General features: G+C 46.9%; 1 protein-coding gene across 3 annotated transcripts in view; it reads right to left on the bottom strand.

Moving 5' to 3' along the window:
- The window catches only part of TANC2 (tetratricopeptide repeat, ankyrin repeat and coiled-coil containing 2), a gene marked incomplete at both ends in the record, with an annotated part of 209,210 nt that overhangs the window by 7,405 nt on the left and 176,314 nt on the right, over positions 1 to 25,491 (bottom strand). For 2 of the 3 annotated variants that reach the window (XM_082010630.1, XM_082010631.1), the window contains 11 exons: positions 303 to 394; positions 1,297 to 1,326; positions 1,883 to 2,015; positions 2,302 to 2,477; positions 6,713 to 6,836; positions 7,294 to 7,427; positions 13,561 to 13,654; positions 15,807 to 15,992; positions 17,745 to 17,981; positions 18,730 to 18,852; positions 23,122 to 23,230. In XM_082010630.1, coding sequence (XP_081866756.1) covers positions 303 to 394; positions 1,297 to 1,326; positions 1,883 to 2,015; positions 2,302 to 2,477; positions 6,713 to 6,836; positions 7,294 to 7,427; positions 13,561 to 13,654; positions 15,807 to 15,992; positions 17,745 to 17,981; positions 18,730 to 18,852; positions 23,122 to 23,230 — 1,438 coding nt within the window. The remainder of the gene's footprint in view (positions 1 to 302; positions 395 to 1,296; positions 1,327 to 1,882; positions 2,016 to 2,301; positions 2,478 to 6,712; positions 6,837 to 7,293; positions 7,428 to 13,560; positions 13,655 to 15,806; positions 15,993 to 17,744; positions 17,982 to 18,729; positions 18,853 to 23,121; positions 23,231 to 25,491) is intronic. The other variant, XM_082010632.1, reaches the window with a different exon arrangement.

Here is a 25,491-nt window from a genome sequence, read left to right as displayed (position 1 = left end):
CACTCTGAATCTATGTAAAACACTTGGGTTCTGGTGTTTCCAAAGAGGAAATGAAGTGCTGGCTCAAATCCAGAATGCAGAGAGACTTGGCTTTGCTTCAGCTTCGTTACAGATTTGGGCAATCAACCCCCCCTCCCCAACACCACTAACCAAAACCAGTTTGGAACACAGGAACGCTGCGAGCAGTGGCTTTCGCTTGCCATGGGTTAAGACAGCAGCATGGCTGGGCAAAACCTCATACAAAGTCGTGCTGCAAGCTGCAATCCGGTCAATTTGTTTTTTTCCAAAAACACTCTTCTCACCTTATAAAACATGTCTCCCTCCTCCATCAGCTTGCTCAACAGGATGATCATGATGTCTGGTTTGGAGGTTGCCATCGCCCATGTTGCGGGACCTGTAGTGTACAGGATGCATGATGGGTAAAAAACTCATACAATGCAAGGGTGGTAGGAAGCTGGGTGGAAAAAATATCCTGGGGTGGGAATTTCTGCTGGAGAGAACAACTTGGCATGGTCAAAGGGCAGAACGCTCCAAATGACTGAGCTGACAATTCCTCTCGCACTTAAATTAACGTCATCCACATTCAAATGGTTTTCCTTTGCAGTCATTAAGGCTAATCCTAATCACCTCCACCACGATGGTCTGGGAAGTGATGGGAGCCGGTTCCACAAGAGGGCAGTGCTGATTGTGGAACCGGCTGGGGTGGGGGAAACAAAACAGATTTAAAAGGAAAAATCAGAGTGGTTACATAAAAACATTTCTAAATTAAAATCTCTGGAAGTGTACCAGGCAATCTGCAGTTCGACCGTCGATAGGAGTTTTGTGTTTAAGTGGACTGTGATTTCCAGCTTCACAAGATGTGAAATATTAGAGTAGAAAATCCATTAAGGTGGGAAATACGACAAAGGAAAGGTCGTGTCTAAGTGCTGCCGGTGCCGAAGCCGCCCGTTGGGCCGGGGACAGGCTGGCTCTGCGCAGGGGCCCGCCCGGGCAGAGCCAGTTGTTATCTCAAGGACTAATACTGGGAGGGTTGGCAAAAATTTGGGGACGCTCATTAGTGTGGGTGAAGAATAAGTCAACAATATTCTGTAAGTAGATTCAATACATTTTGGGGGAAGGAAGTTAGTTTTTGAGTTCAAGTTATTCTCTGCAACAGTCATTAAAAAAATTATTTGAAGGTGAGGTAAATTAAAAGATTAGAGGTGTTGGGGACGCATGCAGGCTAAATCAAACAGGAGAAAGCAAGGCTGACAAAGCTATCAGATCGAAGCTGATGCTGACAGCAATGAGATATACCTCGTGGGCGACTCGGTAACGTCTGACAACCTTCAAAGAAAGGAGAAAACAAAAAGTTGTAGGAGAGAGGGGGAAAAAAAATGGATGAAGGTGAAAAAAAAAAAAAAGAAAGGAAAAAAGCAGCTGTGAGAGGCGGCCAGCAAAGAAGCCAATGCACCAGCAAAATCCCCTTTCACAGGAAAACGTAACGTGAGCAGCTGTGTGGCGCAGTGCAGGTAACACTAAGATCTGAAAGCATACACAGAGCGAGTGAACGCAGCAGCTCACAGCAATGCACGGACATAGTACGTTTGTAGACTCAGACTAGTAAAGATAGAAAAAGCATTACCAGAGGAAAGACCTTGCCAAAGAAACAGTGGTTTATTGATTAACTTTGCTAAGTAATCCGACAGCACAAAAAAAATACTCCCCGTTTTAATAAAGAGAACAAGGCAGTCATGACTTGCTGGCTGCTTTCGGAGTACGAAGCAGCAGCTGGGACTGAGGCTGCCTCTATGTTACGCCTGTATTTTCTAGGAAGCCAGCCCCGCTGCTCGGAGTCCTGCCTGAGCACAGAGCCGGCAGCGCGTTGTCCCCTTCTCCCTACCTATCTTTGCTCCTTTCTTCAGGAGAGTGACGACGACCGAGGTGTTGCGGCACCCCACCGCCCTGTCGAGGGGCCGCATCCCGCTGTAGTCAACGTGCTCAATCATGGCCCCGTGGTCCACCAGAAACTGAACCTGCAACGAGAAGCCCAACAGTCAGTTCTGCTCCTGGGCGAGACCTCTGTGCGCTGCTGGGGACGTATGACCAGCAAAAGCTTGCTCTGCTCCGCTGCTTGGGCTCAAACCACCTCTGCAGGGTCTGAGAGCACGTCAGTCTCATGCGTTGTCCTCTGCGGAAGCGCCTGCACGTATGGAGGGCCAGGACTCTATATGCTTGCTGCTACATCAAGCCAAACTGTACTATTTGAAGGCTTTTACACCAACTGCCTGTCGTCTTCTGCATGTGTTACAGGCCACTTACCACCTCTGCATCGCCGTAGAAAGCTGCCAGGTCCAGCGGAGTGCGTCCGTTTTTATCCGCGTGGTCGGTGGCAGCTCCGTTCTCCACCAGGGAACGCACCACGGAGAGATGTCCCTTCAGACAAGCCCAGCTGAGGGCTGTCAAGCCCTCCTTGTCCATGAGAGCAATGGAGGCACCTGGAAGAACAAGCAGCAGCTCACTGAAGAGCTCTCTGTTGTCGAGCACTATGACAGAACAAGCCATCCGCTTAGTGACGACAGCGATTTGTTGCAGAGCTATGCACAGAATTAGGACGTACTTTATTAACATTTCTCCCACCGCGGATCCCGCCCTCCACGGCAACTTCAAATGCACCGACAGGAACTGTGGCAAATGAGTTTATTCACACCGAGCTGCAAACTTTTTCGCACCTAGCTCTGTAGGCTTTCCTGGCAAACACCATCTGAGCAGCAGGGTGGATTTGACATCCCTCATCTGAGACATCAATCTTTCTTTTTAACTGGGGGTTTTTATTTAGTTATTTATTTATTTAAAATCAAACCCCGTTCCAGCCTCCCCGAGTCAGAGATGAAGACCATTTTGCTGTTTCAGCAGGTCATGGTGCAGAGAGGGGAACTAAGTCAATTCAGCTCAGTTCTTCTAAAAAAGCACGTATTTTCCCCTCTTCCCTCCCCTTTAACCAAATTGACACAATTTCCAGCAGTATTTCTCCCTGAACTTTACCCAATATAAATACAACTCCGTGGGATAAACTACTGCCAACTGCAAGCCAAGGAGAGAGGGACTTGACATTTTCTTGGATGAAGACATGGCGCTGCCATACCAACGGGTCAGTATTGCTTCATACGGCATATGGATACGCTTACGAGATCCGAACAGCAGCATTAAGTGAACACTCCTCTTCGTGGCATGAAGACAACTCCCGTTGCCATGGCACATGGCTCCGGCTCTCCAGCATGCAGGAGAGATTTGCATCAGCTCCGCTCCTCCGAGGAACTGCGGCTACCTGCGGGATGCTCCTGCCAGCAGGCTGGGATGAATTGCTGCTGCAGTGTTTTTTTCCTGGAGGTAAAGTCTAAACTGCCCAGCATGAGATCTCCACTGGCTCCAGAAAGCTCCGCAAGCGGGGGAGTAACGTGAATTTCCTGAACCTTCCCGTTCATCCCAGCTGCCAGATCCCCCGGTTAGGACACATTGCCCAGATGATGGCAAACTGGTATGTCTTCCAGCTTGCACAAATCTTGGTTTGCGGAGGAGCACGACACATGAACATTTGCTCGGGCGATGTTCAGGAACCTCCGCCCCGAGCGCTCAGCACAGCCGCAGCCTCCCGCTCGCTGCGCGGAGTGCCAGCGAGGGAGGTGGCCAACGACGTCTGGGGCGAGCTGGTACGCCAAGGAGGGACACCGGCTGCAAGGCAGCTCAAATGTACAAGCTCAGGGATGACAATACAAACTCCCAACTTGTCTTGCCAGCCCTCTCCCACATTGCCCACGCTGCACCCAGGAACCCTTCTGAAGCTCTGCGAAAGCCCTCCAGATGATCCTCAACTGACCCAAGGCCAACTCTTCCTCAGCAAAGCGGGATAAAGCCTCATTTCATTCCTTCTTATGTGTACCAGCTGCTTTCTTGCAGCCAAACCGTCCAAGTCCCCTCTTGTGTTTTCCTCTGACTCTTCTGGAGAAGCTGAGAAAGCTCCTGCAGTAAGGGGGAAGGCTGGAAAGCCCCATCACCACTCAACCTTCCCACTCTTTTCCCAGTCCAGTGGCAGAGACACAGCACTCCGCAGGGTGACAGGCACAGGCTTCAGGTTATCACTGCAGCAAAGTGAGCTGAAGGTCTAAGCGAGCGGACAACGCGCGCCGCTTCAGCCATGCCAAAACGCGGCTCCGAGGCAGGCCGGGCGCGACCTCCGCAGAGCTGCCGAGCTCCCGGTGCAGCCATGGCTCCCCGCAGAACCTCTGCTCGACTCCGAAGGCGTCTTCCGCTCCTTCGGGGATCTCTGACCTGCTTTGCATTAAGGCAGTCAGACATGAAACAAGCTGACGGTTTCGAGGGCAAGTGGCTTAAGGTGACCTCGTGGGATCGATCCCTGCTGCAGTGGGAAAGATTTTGTCTGGGTAAACCCAGCTTGCTTCCGAGAAGGGCTGGGCTGCTCCTTCCCTAAAAAAAATGAACTGGCTAAATGCAAGAGTTTCTGATTTAGTATGTTATCCAGGAGGCACGCAACAATGAGCCAGCTAGAGAAAAAAAGAAACAACTGACCCTCGGAGCATCAAGAAGAAGCAGGGAGCGTCCGGGAATGCCGGATCCTTTCCGCACAGAGGTGCATCCAAAGCTGCAGTGCCCAGGCAGGGCTACCTGCCACGGGGACGCGGCTCAGCGCTGTGCGTCAGGGGCGCGAGACAGGCAGCAAGGAGCAGCATCCGCGCGTACCCCGAGGTAATAAAAACATCGAGGGATTGATTTTTGCAGGAAAATGAGATTCAGAATCAAGCTCTCTCCAAACAGAAGGAGCATCAAGAATTACTTTGCTTTCTGTCACGCAGATCTGTATAAATACCAGCTTTAGCAGAGCTACCAGGAAAGTTTAACGCACCGTTCACACGTCCTTCTGGGTGTTAAGCCAGAGCAGTAGGTAACTCTAAAAATTCGGATTTCAGGATTGATTGATGACTGCAACTCTGTTAATAAAAAGTGTTTACAAACGCTGACTGTGTTAATCAAGTACAGTCAAATGAGATTCGCTTTGCAACACACTAATTAATGCTTATGCCTTATGATTCACACACTTTCATTTTAATGAAACATTGAACAGGACTGTCAAAGCCACTTTAATTAAAATACACTATATATCACTGTACTCCGCCCAGGCGTGAGCTAACTTTTTAGGACCATGTGTTATAGCCTATGTAGTGGAGTTTATTGAGCTATTTAGAAGATCACAACTTTTAAAGCAAAAAATATTGTTGTATTTTTGACTTCTTGGGCTCTCAGTGTCCAAAGAGCCAGGGAAACATTATGCCCATTTGCTGGTGATCCCATAGCCAGGATCAGATTATCTGGATTTTCATCCTCCACTGAACCAGTCTTAAGCACCATGCACAGTTCTCAAGTCTGGCAAAAATCACTTATTTTAAGCCTTTTACACAGATTCAGTCAAGCTGCAAAAGGGGGCACATTACAACTCGAACATGGAGAGTGCTAATCTGAAATTTTTAAAAAACCAGAACATCATAAATGAATTAGTTTAATTAATTCACAGGAAACTCATGCCTCAAACTGATCTCTGTCACATTCCTATGCAGGTTACAGCACTGAACAGCAAGGATCCCACTGGCCTGTGGCTCAGAACAGACAGGCAGTAAGAAACTTGTTTTTGGAAGCCTGGCAATTTTACAGTGAAAAAATATTCTTACAACTACTACGGAAAATATTCAAGTGTCTCACATTTTGGCTAAGAGGTCAGACACAGTCACTTACGATACGAAGAAAATATCCCTTCCCAAACAGAGATCTTATCTGAAATAAAAATACCAAATAACAATACAAGAATTAAATGCTTTTTCTAGCTGAAAAAGAATGGAAAATTACCCAAACAAATATTGGCTATTTGTAAAAAAAAAAAAAAAAAAGTATCTCAGGAACTACAGAAAGAAGAAATAATCGTGTTCACACAGGCTGCAGGCAGAGTGTTGTTCTGACTCACCTCAAACATGTACAGCAGAAATGAGTAAAACTGAAACATGTTCCTGTTGACTGAGTAACTCCTAGTGAAGGAGAGTTATTAGACACCGAAAGCGCTGAGCAAAGTGAACCTGTGAGTGCAAAGCTGAAGAGCAGACTATCTTCAAAAGAATTCTATTTTCAACACATACACCAAATCCTTGCCTGTGTCAGGGCCTTATGCTCCTCCCGATGTTGGTGTCAAAAATGTGGGCAACAATACTAGCACTAAAAACGGAACTGTTAGAACGTGTCCCAGACTCTGGTCCCATGGTTGAGTCTTGCCTGCCCGTTCCACGGCGATGCTGACAGTTCGATCACATCACCTGTGGACTTTTTTTGTCTAAGGGGAAAGCTCCAGGCATGGTCCAAGGGCATATTCTTAACTCAATGCTCGAAGCACCTGTGGTATGTTATTCTATTTTCTAATTCAAATGTGTGTGTTTGAGGCTGTGAGCACCAAACACAGACAACAAAACGGATAGCCAAGATTAACGCTATGACAATTCTGGTCTTGCTCCCCAATAAGCTGGATATGGTGCTGAGAACCTCTTCCACCGCCCGATCCAGGTGTGGGATTACAATCCCCACCCCTACATTACAAACTTCAGCTGTGCAGAAGGAGACAGTGTGGTGGGACTTGCCGTGGCCCGTCTCCAACACACTTCTGAGCATGTGCTCTAACCTTGTGCAAGCAGAAACTCCACTGTGCCCAGATGTCCCTCAGATGCAGCCATCATCAGCGGTGTCCGCCCCTGCTTGTCTGCCATGTTCACATCGGCGCCGTGCGTGAGCAAGAGGTCTACAATCTGCAACACACAAAGCGAGAACACACGTCGTACGTAGAGACCCAGCTGGGAACACATGTCGTACGTAGACACCCAGCTCGGAAGAAGCCAGAGCTGAGAAAGAGCAGAGGTCCCCATGTCTTGAAACCTCAGCTCCCAAGGCACGGTGCCCTCTAGGATTACTGCTGCAAGATTAGGGCACCGGAGAAGCAACGGAGGTATAAGGACAGGAAAAATGGCCTTTTAAGTCAAGAGCATCCCATTTGCTTCTCAAATGGGGAGATAACACAGTACTTCAGCAAAAGCTGTCTGTAGCCAGCAAGAGCTCGAGGTGTTTGAAGCATCAATATCACTTCTCACTCTGATCATTCCCCAAAAGAGTGGGGGTTTGTCTTCTCCATCCACATTTCAGCAAGATGGAAGGGATGGTCTGACCCTGCATTTCAGGCCATCCTGGTGGCACGAGGAACCCGCTCACCTGCCAGTGGCCTTGTCTCACGGCGCTGAAGAGCGGAACGACCCCGCGGCGGTTGGGCTGCGCCACCGCGGCGCCCTGCTCCAGGAGGAGCCGGCAGACCTCCAGCTTCCCGCGCCCGGCTGCTGCCGTCAGAGCTGGAGGAGAGAGAAAAACAGTGAAGGGAAAGATCCACGCTCTCCGGGGAGTTTTTTCCCATCCAGAGATAGGTCTTTCTGCCGGATACTGAAGCCATGGTGCCTGAAATGCCAAACATATCCCGCGACAGGCAAAATGAAGAAAGAAAATGGGTTGAAGCAGTACAGTTCTAGCTCTTACTTAGCAGTACAGTTCTAGCTCTTACTTGTCATTTTAGTTCACTTCAAAGGTCACCTCTTCCATGAAAAGATCTTGTCGTGTTGTGGAAAGACGATGACTGGGACAATCAGCTTTTATTATTTTCTGCAAGTTACAGTGAAACCGGATGAGAACGGCAATAAGCATAAAATAGTCTACAGGCATGTGTGACTGAGGTTCAAGTGTCGCCGCAAAGAAACATAGAGCCTTGTCACATGAAACCTTCACCATTTCCCCCCGTGGGTTTCTCTACTGCAAAAGCCACAGGCTGCCAGACTGAGCGTGTCTTGGCAGCAGCATGATCTCCAGAGAAAACACAGGTCTTCAGGTACGTGCTGTCTTGACAAGACCTTCTGCAACCTGTCCTTGACTCATTCCACCATGACTACAAGAGGGCAAGTGAGGGATCAAGCTGGAGGCACTGATGGATCACTACCAGCCACTGCCAAGTCAGTGAGATTTGTGGCTTTTCTCTGTCCGAACGAGCACAGAGCAGCATTATTCAGATGGAGGATTTTTATTTTTAATATCTCTCTTTAGCCTGTAGATCTTTGAAACCAGGGAAACAATTGGAAAGCAAAAAACGTATGAATATGTTCACCCGTTCTGCAAGAAAAAAGCAAACTCTGGGCTTTGTTTCTGGCCAGGACTGATCCTACCAGCAAGGGTCTTTGTGCAAAACCAAAATTATCTCTCATTTCCAGTATTACAGACGCTCACAATATTACAGGTGGGTAGAAGTAACACCTGACAGCTCTTTCCCTGACAAAATGTGCTCTGTTGACTTGAGAAGTATGGTTGGGTTAGAAAAGACACATTCAATCTGAAAATAGTTCCAAGTGCAGGACCTGCCTTTGCCTTGTCTTTGGTATTAATTTTAGACTTTTCGGTTCCTCCCTCTTCTCCCTAACTTTCTGTGCACTTCAGCACAGCTCCTCTAACTGCTTCTAGTAGGAGTTTGAGCAGAAGGTGGGAGTCTATTTCTAACTGACGTAGCTTGTTTTTTCTTTGAAGTACATTTCTGTGGGATGGCTGATTACGAGGTGTTGATGGGTTTCCAACTGCAACACTGTTAATGTTGGGGGATTTAATTAATACTCTATTCTGTTGCACATTATGGTTGAGTTTTCTTCTCTTGGGGTTGAGAGACACGAAGAGTTAAAAGAAAAATCATCTCGCTGCCACAAGCAGAACATACTGCAAAATCTATAATCAGATCCATGTGGGTTTTAAACGTAAGCTACAAATATAGAAGGAGGACTGTGTGTAATGTGCATGGCAGAGGGATTGGTATGCAGGGCTTTTGGGTTCTATTTCTAAACCTGCCTGCACTTGAAATGTTGCAGGTTAATTTGAGGTATTTCACATCAAAATGACTTATGTTTGCAACAATGAAAATACTGTAATTCACCCAAGTGTTTGGTGTTCACCATGAAATGTTCTTTGGAAAAGACTTTAGTGAAACAGGGTGATTTGATCCATGGCCATACCCTTCTCCATTCTGCCTTGCAATCCACTCTCGCTGGATTGACATGTCTTTTTGCTACTCTGTTCCTCAGGGTCAATGCGACTGGTGCGGGCATGTAGCTCCAGCTCAAGCTCAAAAACTTCTGTGCTACTGAACGGTCAGACCTTACTGCTTCAGGAAGCTGGATTTGCTGCCTGCTGCTGAGAGAAACCCATCGTCTTGTATAATGCAGATAGCCAAGTATCTATCCTCAGAAACGGAGAACGTCTCCGAGGGGTGAAAGGAGCTCAACCCAGCTGGACCATAGGAGACCAGCTCACCAAGGTACACCCTGACTGCATCAGTGCCTGTGCTTTGAACAAAAGGTTGGACCAGATAACCCCCTGTGGTCCCTCCAACTGCAACGAGCTGGACGGCCTGCCGCTGCTCTGAATACAGGTGCCTCACTGCTGCATCTCCAGCCTTCCAACAAAGCGGCTTTTGACATCCCTGTGCTCCAGCTCCACCACTGGTTACCTCAAGCCCAGAGTATTACCCTGCGGCATCAGCTGGTGTCCAACTGACCAAGCCCAAAAGCTCAAATAATCTACTTCAGGAAAAATTCTAGTAGTACCTGCTTATTTAAGCCTTTTAACACTCCTTCGATGGACTTACCGACCTGTTTCTGACATCACCAATATGCCTTGCAACAGCCATTGATCTCCAAAAAACCCACAACACAAGGTAAGGCTGTGCCTGCATATTGAAAGGAGACCGGAAAAGCCAAGGAAAGGCGATGAGAGGAAATGAGAGAAATGGAAATGGTTTTGTTTGAAGTTTTACTGTCTGCCACAGAGCTCCTGTGGCCCAGTGTGAACAAGGCGAGTCCACCAAGCCCAGCCAAGGAGCAGCAACCAGGATCCTGGGCTGGAAAACCAGAAACGTTCCCTTTGCAGCTTTTCCATGAGGACATAAGAGCCATGAGAACAACTCACCGTGCAGTAACAAAGTCTTGGCATAAGCGCCATAAACCATTTGCTGCATTTCTCAGAACATGGTTCAAACAAAACCTGAGACAAGTTTCAGGTGTGGACGTGCCCCCCTCCGTCAGTGAGCAACGTCAGACAAGCCACAGTCTCCAACACCAGGGATCTGCAACAGCACATTCAGCCTCTGCTGTTGTGCACAGCGTGTCTGTTTTCTTAGGGAAAAAACAACTTTATCTGGAGAAGGGATCATTAAATTACTCCTATACGGCACGTGTATCTGTTTCACAGCCTGGAAGCAAGACAAATGCAGTTTGATGGAGTCATTCTTTGCACCTCCAACTCTGATGGAGTTATTACAAGTGACTCAGATACTTTTGTGCTGGGTTTTGATATTAGTCTTGTCCCAGGGGGAAATGTTCCATCTGGAGTTGGCTATAGTGTGCTGTCAGCAATTCCTAAACTTATGATGTAACTTGGCACTGCCATTTGGATGATATCAGGCTGATATCACTAAGTCAGGCAGTCAGCTCTGCTCTGCGGAAGATTAAGACACACCAGCAACAAGTATCAAAGAACAGACAACACACGATTCAGATTTTTAGAGCAGATTGCTATTTTCAGGCAGAAATCAGCTTTTCTCTTCAAATTTATTTGAACTCATCATTTTACTTTTGGGAAAACAAAAATAAAACAATGTGAAAGGGAGTCTTGAGATCCATATAAACTTGTCCTGTCTGTGACAGGACAAGAGACTGCTGAATTCAGTGGTTGCCTCATTTTTGTTCATTTTCCCATCTTACCTACCACCAATATTAATGGGATACTTGGGTATTCCTTTGAGATGGCTCCTCACCATGGTCCTGCGCCTGGGTCGGGGTAACCCCCGGTATCAGCACAGGCTGGGGATGAGGGATGGAGAGCAGCCCTGCTGAGAAGGACTTGGGGTACTGGGGGGTGAAAAGCTGGACAGGAGCCGGCAACGTGCGCTCACAGCCCAGAAGCCACCCGTGTCCTGGGCTGCCCCCAAAGCCGCGTGGCCAGCAGGACGAGGGGGGGGGGGTTCTGCCCCTCTGCCCCGCTCTGGGGAGACCCCCCCGCAGTGCTGCGTCCGGCTCTGGAGCCCTCGGCACAGGAGAGACACGGACCTGCTGGAGCGGGGCCAGAGGAGGCCCCAGCAACGCTCCAAGGGCTGGAACAGCTCTGCTGGGAGGACAGGCTGGGAGAGCTGGGGGGGCTCAGCCTGGAGCAGAGAAGACTCCGGGGAGACCTTCCTGCAGCTGCCAGGGATGAGAGGGGCCTATAGGAAAGATGAGGACAGACTTTTTAGCAGGGCCTGAAGCAATAGGACAAGGGGTGACGGTTTTAAACTGAGAGAGGGCAGATTCAGGCTGCATATGAGGAAGAAATTTTTCACCATGAGGGTGGTGAACCACTGGCCCAGGTTGCCCAGAGAGGTAGGTGGTGGATGCCCCATCCCTGGAAACATTCAAGGTTGGGTTGGACGGGGCTCTGAGCAACCTGGTCTAGCTGAAGATGTCCCTGCTCACTGCAGGGGGTTGGACTAGATGGATCTTTAAAGGTCCCTTCCCACCCAAACTATCCGTTCTCAATTTGTGTGCTACTTGCAAATCACAAATCCGCATTCCCAACTCTGCCAGTTACTCAGAAAGCCTTCTCAGATACGGAAATTCCAAGATGTCTGTGTTGAGTCCAGCTTTTGGCATTGCTGGGGGTGGGGGAAGGCATGGAATGGGGGTGACAGAGATGGAGAAGTCTTCTGCGGAAGCATCCTCAAGGTCACGGGCAGGATAGGAATGGCAGAGCTGCCCAGGAAAAATTTCTGGAGGAAGGAGGAAAGAGAAGAGCCTGGCTTTGTCAGGGAGAAGAGTGCAGTTCTCAGCTTTCAGACTGGAGAGCACGGCTGAGCAGGAGAGAGCAGGACGGCATGACCTGCGAAGGCAGAGCTCCAGGGTCGGGCAGAGCTAGGCACCAGTCCCGAAAATGCCTGTGGCTTTATACCAGGCTTTGCCAGATTCATCCAGACAACCCAGGACTATCTCGAGTCAGGGAGCTCCTCTGCCAGATCTGATGCTGCCTATGAGGTCCCATTGCAGGGAGACATCTTAGTGGCTTTTGATCAGACTCTGAAGGCATCTGGATCACTATCCTATTTACAAGGTAGCCCTCAGGACCTAAACACCAGAGAACATTTGGGATGAGCTCTCTCTGGCCTGGTCACCCCTGTGAACTGTGAGCTCACCGGCAGCAAAGCCCCTGTCCTACTACCAACGCTCAGTCATTTCATTGACTAGTTCCATGTCCGATTTCTTTTCTCTCCCATGACACCCTGGCGGCACTTTTAAAGTGCTTATTTGTATATGTTGCCCTTATTTCCACTAATAATGGCACAACGTCCTTGCTACTCAGTTACGTCCCGGGCGCAGGAGCTGACTCCTTCCCCGACGCCCCGCAAGCGGCCCAGAGCAGCCCGGCCACCCGCCGGGACAAACCTCATCCCTCCATCTTTGTCCTTTAAAGCTCAGGGGCAATACTTTCTGATAGAATCCATCCATTACAAGGCTCTAATAAGATTACATTTTCAAACGTACAGCATTCAAAACAGCTCAAAATACAACCCTGCTTTTTTTTCCCCGCTTCTAACCTGAAACAACCTGACCAAACACCAAGCCACATGCCAGCCACTGTCTGTACCCTCGGATCGTGTCATTTTTAAACAAAGCTGACAGAATCAAAATTAGCGCTCTGTTACCCAGACAGGAACACTACCTTGGTGTATTAACTTGACAGGAACATTTCCAGCGATGCCAGCAGATTAGCGAGTTGAGTACAAAAGACAGTGGATAATATTTAGGAGGTCAGTGGAGTTAAAAGCTAAGAACTCCAAGTCTGAATATCTCAAGGAGTGGAGATGATAGTGCGATTCACCTGTGTGAAGGGGAAGGGGCAGGGCTTCTGTATGATAGTCGTGAATACAAAAATATAGTCTTGCACAAAAGGACGTTTGTTTAATTACCAGGTGCTAAATAATGAGAAGTTTTCAGAAAGTCAATGGCTGATTTAACAGTCGTGGTGCTGCGTGTAACAAGGAAGGGGAGAGAGAAACAGGGAGATGCTTTCGATGAATATACCAAATACCAAGAGAGAAAGAGCAGAGTTTTGCGTCCATCTCGCGTAACGCGAGATGTTTCAGAGAAATAAGTGGCCTCGTTGTCAGAGACGCTGCATACCTGCACGCTCCTGGAAAGCGCCAGGAGCTGCAGAAGCTCAGGATTTTCAAAAGCCAAACTCTTCTGTCTGACTTAAGCCAAGTGCAAACTCCGCCTTGGCACCTGTACATCACCTGAAATCAAATCAGAAGAACTGACCCTGCTCCCTTCATCAAAAGAAGGGCTGAGTCAGGGTTGCAGCAGGTGACAGGGAGCCCATAAATACACACACAGACGTGCAAGAAGAAGCTACAGCATCTACAGAAATCACCTGTCTCTCCCCAAAGGCTGTCAAAGCTGTTGATTTGTGCTCGCTCCACCTCCTCTTCGTCTTTTTCTGGAAGATCCAGCAGGTAGGAGACAATCTAAAACAAAATGACACGTCAGCTCACGAACGTGGATGCTTTATATATAAACTGCTGACATCTTAACACGAGGTGCTCTGGATACACAGAGGAAAAGGAACCACCTCTCCCTGGCACCCTGAGTTCAACTAAATATTTTTCCAGAAATCAATCACCGAACCTGCTGCCCTGTACAAGTGAAAAAAACAACCCCAAGTGTCTGGATAGAACCGCACAGGATGAGCCTTTGTAGCAGCAGCTCATTATAACCGTGTAAGTCCTGCTGCGGGTGAGCCGGTGTGGGCAGCGGACATGCCTTCGTCTGCCGCTACAGCTGCCGTAACCAGGGAGGAAACACCGCTGTGTCCCTCCGTATCGGCTCTCACCGGCCGGGGCGCAGCGATCACCCCCTTTTGCTGCTGGGGAAACCGAGTCACAGACAAGCGATCTCATGCTGTGGTTATCATCATTAGCTTCTTCGTTAGCTTAAGCTCCAGCCAAGATGAAGTTATTCCCAGAAACTATTGGCTCCTTTCTAGCAAATAATATTTTTAAGCAGACTGTTAAGAAAGCTTCCACTATGTTTTTCTTCCAGCTGCGGATGCTCTGAAACGCCAGAGAAGCAAATTACCTTCTTTAAAGGGTAAATTAAAGGATTTAATTGACTGAAAACCGGTGGAAAATTTCAGTGTTTGGATCATATGATGCGAGAAAGCAAAAGGCTAAGAAGAAAATGGAGATTTTACTTTAGTGACCGAAGGACAAAAATATTTTTCTCATTCTCTGCTGGGGTCTAGGCTACAACCAGCATTTCTGAGCACCTGGGAGGAAGCCGTGCCTGCTCCGCTGCCTGCATCTGCCTGTGGGCACAGGCAGAGAGAGGCAGCAGCGCAGGGGAGCAGGGATTTCAGCGACGAGTGCCATTTCCCTGGGCCCTGCCAGTGATGCTCTGGTGCCGAATGGGACATTGGGAACGACAGTGGCACAGGGGGGAACCAGAAACCCGGGAGCGTGCCTATGCGTAAGGTGCTGCTGAAGCGATGCCCGTGGTACCTCCACAGCAGATGCCTTGTGTGTATGTTCGTGCCTCGACGGGAGGGCACGGAGCGCAGCGTCACGAATGCCCTGCGCACGCGGCTGGCCTCCCAGCCGGGTGCTGCACTGCGTAGTGGACCTCGTGTTGCGCGACTAAAGCGTAAAACTAAATCTGGTAAGGCTACGCTAGGGTGTAATCACAGCAAGGACTCCAGTGTGGCTCTACCAGTGATTAAGATCACTTTATAAACATGCTAAATACTTGTTTTATCACCGAAGTTGGAGAAAAAGAGCAAATCAGCTTGCTATGGCTGCAAGCACCTCAAAACAGGGAACTGCAGTATCTTCCATCAGCAGCCAAGCACTTTTTATGGTACAGCAGAAATATTAAACAATTCCAAAACTACCTTCTAGAAGTTATAAAGGTGATCAGTATGATCTGAGGGAAACACCCATTTAAAAAGTTCTGTGCCCTCTTACAAATTATGCCCTCGGTGTGCAGATCTTTAGGGTTTTGCAGTCACATCTGCTTCTAATCAGTTCAACTCACAGTCACTTAGCTAATCAGAATTTCCCAGTTTTCTTTAATTAGCTCCTCTGATCTGAGCACATTACCTGTGTTTTCATGATTTATGCTTACCAAAAGCAAAATCAAAACTCCAGTAAATGAGAGGAGCTCAATTTAGCACAGAAATCAACCAATGCAAAAATGATCAAAGACTGCTTTTTGGTAAGAAAACATACATCATTTTCCACATCACAAATCTTTATCAGTATGATAGGAGCAAGGTCTTCAGCTTTTCTCTCCCCTCAACATAGGGTCCAAACCTAAGTGGTCTCACGCTCCCACCAGCACTGGAGGAGTGGCGTAACACACTTGTTTATCCACCCTTGCTTAAAGGTTTATTCCAACAGCTTGGAAGGCTTGTTCTGCCTCCTCTCTTGGACGCCTGCCCAGACCACAGGGTTTGCCAAGGGGTCTGTGAACCCTGCTGTCTGGGATGGGAAGGAGAAGAAGAGCAGACAGAGGTACTGACTCCACCTCCAAGAGCCTCTTTGCTCCATGTTTTGGCTAGGAAACATAGTCAACCCTTGGTTTCCCACCCTGCAGAGGCAGTGACGTGCTGGTAGGTCTTACCTCGGTGTAGCCCATGCTGGCCGCAGCGATCAGCGCCTGCTGGATGGCGTGGCTCTTCTTAAACACTCCCTGCTGTTGCCCAGCCATGGTCCAGTCACACTGGATCAAGAACTTCACCACCTCCAAGTGTCCTCGGAGAGCAGCGTGAACCAGAGCGCACTGACCGTTTTTGTCCAAATGATCCACCTTGGGAAGAGATGACAAAATACAATTAAGCCAAGTCACGGTCAAAACGTCTTCGTTTCTTCAGAGTTTCCAGCCCTGGTTTCCAAAGAATGCCACATGTGCAAAATGTGCATTTTTCTGGTAAACCATCCCTTCCACAACCAGAAGACAACCATTCCCAAAGCAATTCTGCCCCAGGCTTACGCATCCTCTTGGCCACAAGTAGTTGCTTTGGGCAAGTTACCATTATTTTTAGCTTTCTTCAGACTCAAAGGCTGCAAAAGCATTTTGTGTCCTGAAGTCCAGCAACTGTGTTTTCTTGTGGATTGAAATCCTACACACTGACAGCATCTCCTTCACCCAAATTCACATCAGGAAACCCAGCCTGTCTTGCAGATACCATTTCCTTTGAGAGACAGAGAAGTGCCTCAGCCGGCAGCGGAATGCACAACGCGAACCCAGTGCAGGCAGAAGTCAGTAGGAAACGGAGATGGTGCTCGGCAGCCCTGCAGGAGCTTATTTGGTTGGCTTTTCAGGACCGGGCATGGCTTTCACTTGATGCCTGAATTCATCAGCTGGGATTTCTAGGTCCTATCCCAACACCAGTAACTTGGAGAAAACAGGACAGGCAGAGCAGCTACTGTCCTCCTGCTGGTTAACCCCTTCAGTGCTCTGCAACATCTTGTTTCTCATTTCTCATATTATAAATGTGATAAATAATTATTATATTAACATACTCTACTAATATTAATTACAGTTATAGAATACATGAGAAATATTTCTCATGTTGTAATACATTAATAGTATTAATATATGAATATTTCCCATTTCTCAACTTATGCAGCCATCAGTGTTGCAGTTTTCTATGCCAGAATCAAACATCTCAGCCTTAAGCTAAAGCCAGCTGGTTTTGGGGTGTTTCCTCAATACAGTTAGGGATACTCAAGGAAAAGTGGCAGGACTCTTGCATTGCATTTCGTAGCCCAAATATTCCTGTTCTCAGAGAGGGAATGCTGTTTCTTACCAACGAGTGCCAGGGAGTCAACCCAACTCTCTTAAAATATCCCAACAAAAGCAGAATTCTTTCTTCCTTCATACTGTCCTCGCATTATTACAGACAACACAGCAAGATCTAAACGGGTTCCTCAGTCATCCTGACTTTCATACCAAAACTGTGCAAACCCCTATTTTGCTTTTTGAACCAAAGCTAAACATACAGAGAAACCACAAATTCTTTCCAGGAGGCTCCACTTAAAAAACCAGCACAATTTTTTTCGTCAACGAAATATTTAAGCTTCATTCATTATATACAATTAAAACACCAAACACTCACCGCAAAGCTAAACAAAGGGTATTTTTCTAGGACAAGTCTGATAGAAGTTTTTGGAAAAATGTGTCTCCAGGAGATATTTAAAGAACTCTCTGTGCTCCAAAAGCCATGTTGCCATTTTAACCTTGTGAAGTTCAAGGACTTCTCCTGAACGTCCCTCAGCAGGCCATCAGTGCAGCGTGATTAGGCAGTTCCTACCTCAGACCTGAATTCCAGAACATTAATTACAGACCCTCAGGAGTTACTTAGCTTTGGTGTCAACGCGAGATTTTCAAAGCCGCTACGTTTTAGCAGAAAAGCCAAACCTCCGCAGTAGCATCCTGGCTTCATCTGCTGGGGGTGTTCTTTAGTGAGCGTCACGTACCCTGCCTGCAGCTTGTGCCCGGCCTCGCCTAAACATGCAACAGTTGAAATCAGCTTTTAAAGGAACGTGGTCACCTTACCTTGGCCCGTTTCTTGCACAGCAGCACAACGATACTTAGAAATCCAGCAGCAGCCGCGTAGCCAAGGGGGGTCAGGCCACTTTCCGAAGCTGCATCTACATTGGCCCCAAACTCCAGGAGCAAAGCCACCATCTCCGTGTAACCCAGGTGAGATTGGACACACAAAATGGGGGCATTGTTCAGAACTTCGGTCCGATAATTCACGTTTGCACCTCCTAAAATCAGCAACCGACTGACCTGCACAGGGAAGGAAGAGCTCCCGTTAGCTGAGTCTTATGGAGAGACGTCAGTTTATTTTAAGGGCCACAAAAGAATTTGAACCAGGGCCCTCTGCATGCTCCCAAGCGAATAGCGAAGGACATAAAATGCCCAGTAAAAACTCTTGCCAAACAGACGGTCCCTTTTTCGGCATTTTTGCCTGTATGGGAAGGAGCTGGGGCAAACACCCTTCTAGATGAAGGACAATTTGAAATCTGTATTACTGTCTGAAATCCTCTTTGCTGTAGAGATGACGTCACTTAAGCTAACACATTCATCCTTACCAGTGTAAACGGCACGTAGTGACTGAACTGGCACGTGCCGTCGTGTTTGGCGTTGCAACCACGTTAGTCTAAGCCAGAGCCCTTTCCCGGGCTGTCAAATTTCGACACCAGTTGTGACATCCCACATCTTTGGGGAGGAAAACCACAAGTGAACCGCTGTGCAGAGGTACAAATTCACTGTTCACTTGCTCCAATTAAAATGAGATCCCTGGTCAAGGTAGAAGAGTTGAGGGATCATCCCAGAGGGTAACAAAACCCCAACTGAAGCGATGGCCTCTCCCCAGCTCAAGATGAAGGCCCAGCAAGCTGCTCAGCACGGCCGGGGCAGGAGCACTGCCCTGCGCAGGCAGCTACAGCAAACGTCCCACGCACGGTTACCGCGCGTTGCTGGGAGCTTCTCACGCGAGCTCTGAACCACCCCAGCTCTCCTCCTCCTCCAGTACCTTTATGTTTGGGGTGTAGAGATTTCTCAGAGATGCCAAAGCCATCGAAAGACCTTCGGTACTGTAGGAGATCCAAAGCCCTTGCAGGATGGAGGAAGATACCCCAACTTTTTTACTCAGCCCCTGAAAGAGAGCAGATGACTTAGATGCAAGCTTACAAATATGCTCCGTTACACTGGGCAGATCCTCCTGGGTCTTCGGACTTCAAAGAGTTTCAAGACACGAACAGCTATACGCAAGATAATGTGACGACTGGCCACATCCGACCTTTGCAGTGAATTAATAAGCTTGTATGAAATAGCTTGCAAAGGTGCTGTAGCCATCTCCAAGGTCTAGGAAAGGCAGGATTAAACTGTGAGCAACATGAATCCATTCAACACCCTCAGAAAATGTCATGCTAAGGAGCACAGCACGCTTCCTTTTTTCTTTTTTAATAAAGTAGCATTTTTTGGCAGAACTGATTCACGAAGTTTCCTTATTATTCACACAGTTGAACTAGATGACAGCATGTGCTCACAGCAAGATGTATTAGGGAAGTCTCAAGCACAGCCTAGAACAATATTCCCGTATCTCATACTAGACAGTTTCCATCCTTTCAGGCTGGTGTCCGTGGTCAGACTGTATGTAATATATACAAGGTCTGACATCTTTTCCCAGCCACACGAAGTGGCAGAGCACAGAACTGTGAAGCAGCCTTCCCCCGCTCCTATCGAAGGAGCAGCGACTGCTCTGTAGCCAAGAGACGGGCGCGAGCGGCTCGATCGAAGCCGAGAGGAACGGGTTCGCTGTGTGTTGTGCTCTGTTGTGTGATGCGGGTGCGCCCTATATGTTGCTGTTCTGCTATTGATTTACCATTAAAGCCTGCTGTTTCCATGGAAACCGTACAGGCATCTTTAATTCTGTTTTGATATGCAAACCTCAATTCCTACTTCCTTGCACGCCGTGTGGTCATTACTATCTGTGCAAAGCAGCAGGGTCACGTTCCAGTTTGTCAGGCTTTCGTATGACAGACTGAGACGGACGCTGTAGGGTGGTGGGAAGAAAACCAGCAGCAAGAAGTGGGATTTGTTTCCTCTAAAGGAAGATGTGCGAGAATCATCATCTGAGCGCGCTGCTGGACTCAGCTGCAGACCTCTAATACCTACGTGCGAAAGATATTCCGAAGCATCGCACCAGCCATCAACAGATTTGTCACTTGAAATGGTTTTACCATAAAAAGAAGCAACAGATTAGACAAGCTTTTATAAATAACAGCTCCGTGCACTTGTTTCCTTCAAAATTCAGGGAGTTAAATAGAGGAAAATATCTGCTTGTGTTAAGCGGCAGAAAAAGAGCTCAGGAATTTTAGCCACCATTAAATGCTGCTTTTGAAATGAGACAATACAGGACATTAGAGGTCAATACTTAATTTCAGTGAACTCAGTACAGTGTAATTGGACAAATGGAAAACAGTTTTATAATAAATGGTTAAGAGAATTAAAAATAGTTATATTACTATCAAAACCATAAATTTGAGTTTGTTTGAGTCACCATCAGGACCAAGGAAAAGAGGATGTATTTTCAGAATAGCCATCTGAAGATAATCACATACGCTATAAAAATCTTAACCACTGTATTAGAACATATATACTTAAATATTAGCACACAATGTAAAAGATTACATTTATCCTTTAAAGAATAAGCACATTCAGGACGATTATCCTTCAGCTGCTAAAACAAAACTGCACTATTTCTCATTTTACAGGTAGCGTCTTCCTTTTCTGTTTCCCTTTCCTGTTCAGAACCGTAAAGCAGGTTGAATCCTTCAGCAGGAGTAAAGCCCAAATCGACACATCAAACCGAAACACCACCGGTTGTTTCCACTTCGCTGGGACCATTTGACACAGGACCAAGGCATGGCCTGACCACGCACGTGGCATTTGAATAACTTTGCCAACCTCACACAACCCCAGTTTTCAAACAGGCTTCTTTTTTTTTTTTTGTCCTGCACTCTTGCAGGCAGCCGTCAGCACCCTTCATTTCTAACTTATCGCTGCTTCTGCTCTCCGGCCATTGGCACCTTCACCACGAAATCTTTATCAGGCTGTTCTTCAGGGAGTATCGGACACCTTTACATACCTGTAGCTGTCAAAGCGAGTGTTTCTGCTGGTGATCGTCATTATGTTCTCAATCTGGGGATGAGGGACACCCATTTCTGGATTACTGACATTTGAGCTAACTAATTTAAGATGAAATGAAAGACTTCTCTTTGGTTGATTTGCAAAACATACGTCAGCTTGAAGTTTGGGTCTTCTTGCATCGTTACTGCACATTTCTCTTCTTGCCCTTTCATTCCATGCCAGGCTTTCCAAGCTGGGTTTCCATCTGCTTCTGTTAAGACTGGTAATTGCTTTAAAAGACTAAAACATTTGTACTTTTTTTTTCCCCCCACAACTGTTTGAGAATGTGTTTAAAGAAAGAAAACCAGCAGATCTCAGCCACCAAGCAAAGCAGGGAGCGTGAAAGCTGCTTTACACCTACCGATCAGGTCATCACCTTGTGTCTGTGCACTGATTTTTTTACACCTGGAAATTCCAAGTGTCCTGTCATCATCTCACACTAGGTACCGTCCGACTCAAACCGATAGGCACTGGGGAAGGACAAGTAAGTTTTCTGCACTGTTTAATCAATGTTTTGTCCCCATACCCAGTCCTCAGCACTCCCTGGCCGGCCAAAATGCTTTAGCCCTGTTCTAATTCTCTCGGCTCTTTGTGTCTATGGAAAGCTGCGGCTATAACATGGTAACTTCAGGAAAAACACACTGAATTAATGACCTGACACGCTCCCTCCTTGGCAGAAAACCCAAGCCATACTGGCAACGGCTTCAGCAAAAGATCAGACAGAATGAAAAGCCTGAACGGGAAAAAAATGCTTGTTTAGAAACAAATACAGCCAGTAACAATGGGAAAAGGAGCCCGTGTACGTACTCTCCAAAAAGTTTTCTTTAAAGAATGCTTGAGATCTTAAATATGGTTGGCAAGATTCCAGCTCATTGCCTCCTTCAAAAACTAATGCAGCTATTGTTTCACTCAGTGAACACTCACAAATCCTCAGCAAAAACTTGTTAAAAAAAGGCATAAAAATAAACTTGTGTTCCTAATCCAGCTAATCCAAACCCTTTCAAACCTTTATAGTACTTCTAAACAACATACTGTTATGCTTATCTGTCACCGAGACATACTATTCTTACTGCAGTGTTGCAAAACCAAGAATTTTGCTGAGTGATTGGCAATAGAAGGCTGTACCGATATTTTTCATGTGCTAATTGGCATTTTCTACTATTGTAAATATTGCTCAATTAAATCTGTAATCTACAGGCAACGTGTCCACTTAATGAAAATCGGCATTTGTTCAGAGCCTGAAACCCTGTTACTTGTTTCTACCGTAGAAGTGTGACATGAAGAAGATTTGGAACCAGATTTACATGTAAATGGCAGCTGAACAGTAAACTCACTGCTGAAGTTGGCTTTGGGAACGGAACTCAAAATTTGAAAATTATACACTGATCGGGTAATGCGCGGGTCTGGGGTTCTTCACTTTGGCTCCAGCCATCGTCTTCCCAAACGAGGAGACTTTGCTCCTACACTTGATGGTGAATTCAGCACAGGGAACTCAATAAAAAAATCCAACAGGACTGACACAAGACACAAACTACCTGATTGCTCTAGAATACAGAAATACAAGGGTGCTAAAGTTCTTAAGTTTAGAAAATCATATACAGATCAGATAAAAATATAGACTCATTTTTACTAGTGTTAAGCACCCACAGATTCTAACACTTTTAATAAATTCTTTATTTCCTGTGACCTTACAAATCCATCCTCTCATTTCCATCTTCTGGAATATGGACCAACAGGCACAAGAATGATACTTAGTTTACGGGTCACATCGATGCTCATATCCAAGCTTGCCTTTCAGTTACCCAGGTCTTAGATGTCCGTGTGAAAAGTAAAGCGGAGTGACCATCAGATTTTTAACCACCACTCAATTTTCCCTTTGCAACCTAAAGTTTGGGTTGGATTCTTCTAAACCACTCCTTTTAAGAGATTTATTTTTTCTAGATGCTGTCACGGAAACTCATCTTACACGGCAAGAAACAAAAGTAGAAGAGCAATTTTAGGTAAGGAGGCTATCTGCTGAATTTACAGTCTGAAGGACGGTTTAAATCCAAGGATTTCTTATATACTGTTGCCAATTTTCTAAAGCTCACTTCTACATGTTTCAGCAGCTCGAAGCAATCACGCTTCTCTTACAGCAACCCTAAAACAAGAGGAGACTGAATGCCGCCAGTGCTGGCACGTTATACGCAATGGGGATGAGGCTGGCAGCAGCCTTCATTCTAATTTTTGTTACCTTAAAAATATGTGCTTTGAGAATGTGATGTCCCAGTTCAATAGTTTGCTGTCGATTTAATTTTCCTTCTTGACGGGAAAACCAGAAGGCAAGTAACGTGTGGCCACTCCTAAAATCAGAAGGAAGAGTATGTTAGTATTTGCCTGTTACACCAACACAAGAACTTTTGACAACAATTTTTGCTCCTGCTAAGTCTCCAACCTCGTCCAGCTTTGGAAAAGACAGCCAGACTAATTATCACTTGTAAACCACCAACTAATTGCATCCTTTCTCACGGATCATACCAGTGATCATGACAGCCCCAAAAAACCCCAAACATTGGCGGACAGCAAAAATAAAACAATATGTTTTCTATGAGCATGCGTAAATTCGGAAACACTAGTGGTACGGTTTCATGAAAGTGGAAGTGCTACTTTTACAGTCATTTTGCAGAGGAGAACTGTGCTTTGAAAGCATGCCACCAATCCTGAAGTCATTAGAAAATGACATATTTTAAATATCCACACTTTGAAAAAAATGTCCTTTAAATGAAAGCTACGTCTCCACCCTGTGACACGTGCTGCAGAGTGAAGCAACTTTATTTCCATGTAAAACTCCTTCTAAACATGTTCTCCAGCTTTTCCAGTAATAACGGTGCTTCTGGTGGATGACCTACCGGGTTGACAACCAAAACAAATTAACTAAGCTACATGCAGAGCCCTGTTTAAGGCAAAACATAATAAAATAGACGCTAACTTCCGTCACTAATGGTGATCTTTACCAACGTTTTTAAACATACAGACTTCCAGCTCGTAACACCAAAATTCAGCATGGATGGGTCTTCTCAAAGACGCGAGAAGCTGAATCTCCGTACGTGCACAAAACACACGCGGTGCAAAAACATAAAGTATCGCAAACCATTTCTGGATGAGATGGGCAAACACCTGCCCCCGCGGGCAGGCGCGGATGCAACAGCAGATGCAGCAAGCAGGGGAGGAGGCGACCAAGGCTCCAGGCTTGGACCTCGGCGGTCTGGGGAGTTGCAGTTTTCTTGGTTTTGCCAGCAAATTTGTATTTGTCTTGAAGCCCCTGGACACTCCCAAGGGAGTCCTTTTTAACCCGCTTCATTTCTGGAACTAAATAAAAAAGTGACTATACATAAAAGCAATCAAACTCCTTCCAGCCAAAGAAAATAAAATATGATATCAACTGTGGCTTTAAAAGGGCTTTTAAGGACAGGGAGCGTTATTAGCTCATCACGATTTGGTAAGGCAGAGAAGTGCTTTGCGCGGCCAAGCAGCAAGTATTACAGAAGACAAGACGTTTCACGACGGTGAGGATTTACCAGCGTCACCTCCGTCCAGGGAGAATGATTACCCCCGTCTCGGAACACACTCGGAACAAAAGCGCAAGACTCGTAATGCCACGGCCAGGTGCTTGGCAAGGCCTCCCCCAGGCCCCGCCAATGAACCTCCTTCTGGACCGATAATACACGGGTTCATTCCAGCGGAGCGCGACGACGCTTTGCCAGACCTCATGGTACGGGTAGGACGTGGGCACGTGCCCGCTGGAGGAACGGGACGGAAAACAAAACGCCTTTTTCTTACAAGGCAGGACTTGATCCTCAGGTCTTGACAGGTGAGAGAGCAGCGCACTCCATTCACATGTAATAAAATAAACTCCTTCACTGGTGAGTAATCCTATTCTGCCTCTGCAAAACGCAATTAAATTCATAGAGGCACTATCAACTCCAGTAATAAGCAGTCGTCTGAAATGTTTTTTACTGACTGATGGTACCCTTCACCCTTAGGGTGACTTGAGCTTAAAAAGAAACTGAAGAAAACCTCTTTTTTTACATGCTTTGCCCGTCACGCTCCTCTCCGCTCCCCGGCCTGGCACGCGGCGAGATGCCCACATCGGGATCCCATAGCTCCATGCTCCCCATCACTGGAGAAGGAGAATGTCTTCCAGACGGTGACTCAGCCCATCCAGACGTAGCTTAGATGCCTCAGCTGAGTGCTTAAAACGAGGCAGGATGCCTCGTGCACAGGGCAGTGCCACCGATTTCCACATGTCCGTGCTGTGAGAATTCTCCATATTCTCCAACAGAAAGGACAAAACATAAAAAGCTGGGAAAACAGACGGGCCTTGGAAGCAGTTGTAGCACCTCAAGTTATCTACAGCTTGTTGCCCTTCCTTCCTTTCGCTCTTCCTCTCTTTGTTCCCCATCTTCGGAGTGGGAGGAGAACATCAGGTCACATCCGTTTAAAGGAGACGGGCAAACCTATTTGTTCATTACGCTGATTAACCTCCAGGAATGCCCGTGGAAAGGGGAAACGGATCAGAAGGAAACAAGTGACTACGAAACACAGCTTGAGCCTTGCTAGATAC

This window comes from Phaethon aethereus (assembly GCF_964289735.1).
Source record: "Phaethon aethereus genome assembly, chromosome: 25".
Lineage (NCBI taxonomy): Eukaryota > Metazoa > Chordata > Aves > Phaethontiformes > Phaethontidae > Phaethon > Phaethon aethereus.
The sequence above is the reverse complement of the archived record's forward strand: the minus strand, read 5'-3'. Positions and strand labels throughout refer to the sequence as shown.